General features: G+C 64.5%; 1 protein-coding gene across 1 annotated transcript; it reads right to left on the reverse strand.

The window, feature by feature from the left end:
- Nucleotides 1–295: 295 nt before the first annotated feature.
- On the reverse strand, nucleotides 296–2,891 carry CD248 (CD248 molecule). Its single transcript, XM_033861141.2, has one exon. The coding sequence runs from the start codon at nucleotides 2,870–2,872 to the stop codon at nucleotides 578–580; it is 2,295 nt and encodes a 764-aa protein (XP_033717032.1). The 5' UTR covers nucleotides 2,873–2,891; the 3' UTR covers nucleotides 296–577.
- Nucleotides 2,892–4,340: the final 1,449 nt, after the last annotated feature.

Raw genomic sequence — 4,340 nt, forward strand, 5'->3', positions numbered from 1 at the left:
TCAGCAGAAGCCCTCATTCCAGATTCAGTCCCACCTTCTAAGAGTTATGGTAAAAAGAGGAACCAATATGAAATTCTCTTCATGCCGAACCTCCCACTCCTAGGCTCTCTGTGTGACCTTGGGCAAAGTTCTGCCCTCTCTGGGCTCCTGTTTCCCTGAGAATCTCTAAAGCATACCCTGCCTTGAGGAGTCTTACCTTATTCCCTGGGGAGCCCAAAAAAGCTGAAGGAAGATCCCCTCTTTTTTTCTGAGTCCTCCCAGACCCTCCCCTCAGGCACCAATGGGGGTCAGGAGCTTTGGATGAGGTTGGCACCCCGTTTATTGGAGAAGACCCCAGAACCCACCCCCTGAGGTCCTGGGGGGCCTCGGCATCTCCTCCGTCGTGAGTGCTGGGCCAGGAAACAGAGCTCCCAAGAGTCAGGTCTAGCGGTTGACTGAGAGAGGAGCCTGGCTGGGCCCGGGGGACCAGGACGCCTTCTGTCCAGCTGGGCAGCCCCCGTGGGTCCCTGGTGCAGCCTGGCCCATGTGTCCAACGCATGGCCCTTCCCCCACCCCACAGAGCGGGGGCTGCGCCCCATCACACGCTGGTTCTGCAGGTCTGCACCCCTGTGAGGCTGCCCCGGTGGGGCACGGGTTCCGTTGAGCCCTTGCTCCCGGCGTGGGTGACCCAGCGATAGCAGTCGGTCACGCGCTTATTGGGCGCGTGGGGGCCACAGCGGGTACAGTACACGATGCCCAGTGCAAGTAGGACCACCAAGAAGACGCATGTTGGCACTAGGAGTGCCACCAGCAGCCACCGATCATCCCTGCGGCTGCGGCCTGCTGGACTGGCCTCCCCCAGGGCTGTGGGGACTGCCGAGGGCAGCCACGGGGCCAGGTTGGGGTCAGGGGTACCTTCCCTTGGGACTTGTTGGGCTTTGGAATGGGAGTGTGTCGGGCTAGCGAGTAAGGTCTGTTTAGTGGGGCTCTCTGGGGGCAGGGGAGTGTGGAAGGCTGGGGGTTGGGTGGCAGCAGGCACGGGGACTTGATGGGCAGGCGACACAGGGGGCCTGGAGGTAGTGATTAGAGAAGATTGGACAGTGGAAGTAATGGGATGGTGGGTGGCCTGGGCTTTGAGGACCGGGATATCTGGGGTCACAGGGGTTTGACGGGCGCTGGAGGTGGTTACCAGAGGGGCGTGGTTAGCTGGGATTCGAGGCAAATGAGTGGCGTTCTGGGTATCTGGAAACATGGGGGACTGGTGAGCGGGGAACAGTTCAGGATATTTGGCTGAGATACTTGGGGGCCGGTGGGCAGGGGTCGGTCCTGGGTGTGTGGCAGAGATAACGGGGGGTCGGTGGGCAGAAGGCAGATCTGGAGAGTTGGCTGAGATCTTGGGGAACTGGTGGTCAGAGGGCAAAGCTGGCTGTACTGCAGGGATCACGGGGGGCTGAGGGGCAGGGATCAGGGGTGGACGCGTGGCAGAGACAATAGGGGGTTGGTGGGCAGAAGGCAGTGGGGGGCGTGTGGCAGAGACCACCACAGCCCGGGTGACAGAGAGCACTGAGGAGTGGTAGGGGACCCTAGGGGCACTAAGCGGGGGTGGCCAGGTGGGGTCCAGGTAGGGCATCCGTGACTCTCTGTCCTCTGGGAAGCTAGGTCTATAGGCCAGGCCAAAGTCAGGTGACTGCGTGGCCTCCATCCACGGGATCCCAGGCATCTCTGTCCAGCCACCATCGAAGACCTCCCAGGCTTCATCTTCATCCTCTTCATCCTCCCCATCATCCAGCAACTCGTCCCCAAGGTCCTGGGAAGCCCGGGCGCCCATGGCCCCAGCGGGGCTGCAGCTGATGCCATCAGCCTCCAGCTCGTGGCCCTCGCTGCAGTAGCACTCAAAGCCACCAACGTAGTTGACGCACATCTGCTGGCACACGCCGGCAATCTGGCATTCATCTGTGTCCACGCAGCGGTGCGGCTCATCCTCGGCTGGCCGGAAACCCAGGCGACAGTGGCAGCTGTAGCCCTGTGGCCCTCCTGGCTCACACTGCTGCTCACACAGGGCATGGGCACAGGGGTCCTCGCAGCTGCGCCCGTCCACTGCCAGCCGGAAGCCCTCGGTGCAGCGACAGGACACCCGACCGTCCGCCTCCTCCACGCACTCGTGTTCACAGCCCCCGTTGTCCGGGCCGCAGCCAGTACCGGGGCACAAGGGCCCAGTCCGCGACCAGCCCACGCCACCGTCAGGCTGCTTCACGCAGAGCAGAGAGGCTTCTCTGCCAGCCTGGCACGGCACGGCAGCCACAGAGCCGAAAGGCAGCCACTGAAACTCTGCAGAGACCAGGTGGAAGGGCGTGGTGTAGACGGCGGGGCCGGCCTGGCCTGCCTCATCGGGCAGCGCTGGGCAGGAGCCCTCGAAGCCAAACTGGCACAGGTAGCCATCGACGGCCAGCGTGCACGAGCCCTCGAGCCAGCGATGCTCGCCACTCGCCTCAAGGGCCGCACAGCGCTGGGCCGGGCAGGGCCCACCCGTGGCGGGCTGGGCCCAGTTGGTGAAGGCCGTGTCCTGGTCCCCTGTGGTCCACGTGAAGCCCCGCAGTGGGCGCTGAGGCTGGCAGTGCCGGGCCTGCCGCTGCAGCCCGATCCACAGCAGCCGGCTGGCCGGGCCGGGGCCCACCAGGCTGTCCACGCGCCGGGCCTCCTCGGGGGTCCGCGGCGTGGCCAGGTCGCCCCCCAGCTCACGGCAGGCCCGCCAGGCCTCCAGGAAGGTGCGGCGCCGCGGGAAGAGCGCGTAACAGCTGCCGGGGCCGCAGGCAGCGCGGGGCTCGGCGGCCCAGGGGGCCTGGCCCAGCGTAGGCACCGCGGCCGCCCAGGCCAGCAGCAGGCGCAGCAGCATCGCGACGCCCCCTGACTGGCCCGGGCCCGGCCGGCAGCCGCTCTTGACAGGGGGAGGGACTGGGGCCTCCGACGGGCGGGCCGGGGGCGGGCCCGGGCCGGGCTCAGGCCTTGTAAGGAGTGGGCTGGGGCCGCTGCCAGCTCCCTTCTCTCGCTCCCCGGGGGCCGCCAGAGCAGGAAGCAGTCGGGCGGGGGGCAGGGGTGGGGGGGGGGTGCTGGGAGTGGGGGCAGGGGAGGGGAGGAGGCGCTGCTAACGGGCTGGGAGTCGAGAAGAGGAGGCTGGACGACCCTCAGAAAACTCCAGCGCCGTCTGGGGCTCTTGGCGGAGGGTTGAGGTCGCTTCCCAGAGACTCACAGAGACCCCAATCGGGACACACTGACCTCATCACACCCGTGAACAACTGCTTGTCATGTGTGTGGAAACATGCTCTGACTCACGCTCTCACATCACACACGTGTGTATGCTCCTCTCCACACACAAGAGCACTCTCTCGATACTCTGTCCCTTCGTCCCAGGTTGCACATACTCTGACATGCTAAACCCTTTAGGTGTACATGCGAAAGTGGTGTGGCGTTCTGCAGGCCCTAACACAGGAAGTCACCCACCTTCGCATGCAGGCCCTGGACGTGGGAAGCACCTCGATCACACAGGCGTGGGCATCCGCAGCCCTCATTTATATACTGAGCTCCTACCTCTGCCCTCAAGCCTCCTGGCTCCAGCTGGACCGGGTGTTGGGGGTGGCCGGGGAAGGAGGAGGGGCAGGGGGCTGCCCTCCCTTCACCTCTGCTCAGCCTGGGGCCCTGGGAACCTGGACTTAGAGGGGGAGGAGGCGGCCCCCAAACAGGAAATGCTTCTCTGGGCTCCCTACTGCAGGAGGGCAGGGTGCATGGGGGAGGGGGTGGGCAGGGTGAACAGGGCTGGCTGGGAGGGGACTGGTGAGAGGCCACGTATGGACATGGGGCGCACAATGGTACACACGTGTGTGTGACACAGCCGTCACATGTGTGGAGCCCTCCTTGCCCCCAGACAGGGCCTGCTGCGCAGGCCTGGCTGGGGTCCTCTTCCCGCCCCTCCTGGAAGCCTCTGGAGGCATGTGTACTGAGCCCATTATTCAGGATGGTCCCTGGGGAGCTGGTTGTCAGATTAACCCGTGCACACCCACTGCACTCTTAGCAGAAATTTGAGCCGGGGCGGGGATGCTGAGAAGAGGTTCTGCCCCTCAGCGTGCTGTCCTGATCCGGCTTCCCACTCTGCCACAATCGGCTGTGTGACTGCAGGAAGTCGCTGACCTTCTCTGGGTCTCCATTTTTCTTACCTACAAAACGGGGCTAACGTGTCAGGGCCCTTCAGCTCAGCAGGGCTATTGTATCACGGCACTCAGGGTGTGCAAACGTGCTTTGTCAGCTGCAAAGCATGAGACAAATGTTCCTTAGTCTTCTGAGCAAATCTGGGGGGGGGGGGGGATGGA

This window comes from Tursiops truncatus, chromosome 8 (assembly GCF_011762595.2).
Source record: "Tursiops truncatus isolate mTurTru1 chromosome 8, mTurTru1.mat.Y, whole genome shotgun sequence".
Taxonomy (NCBI): Eukaryota; Metazoa; Chordata; class Mammalia; order Artiodactyla; family Delphinidae; genus Tursiops; species Tursiops truncatus.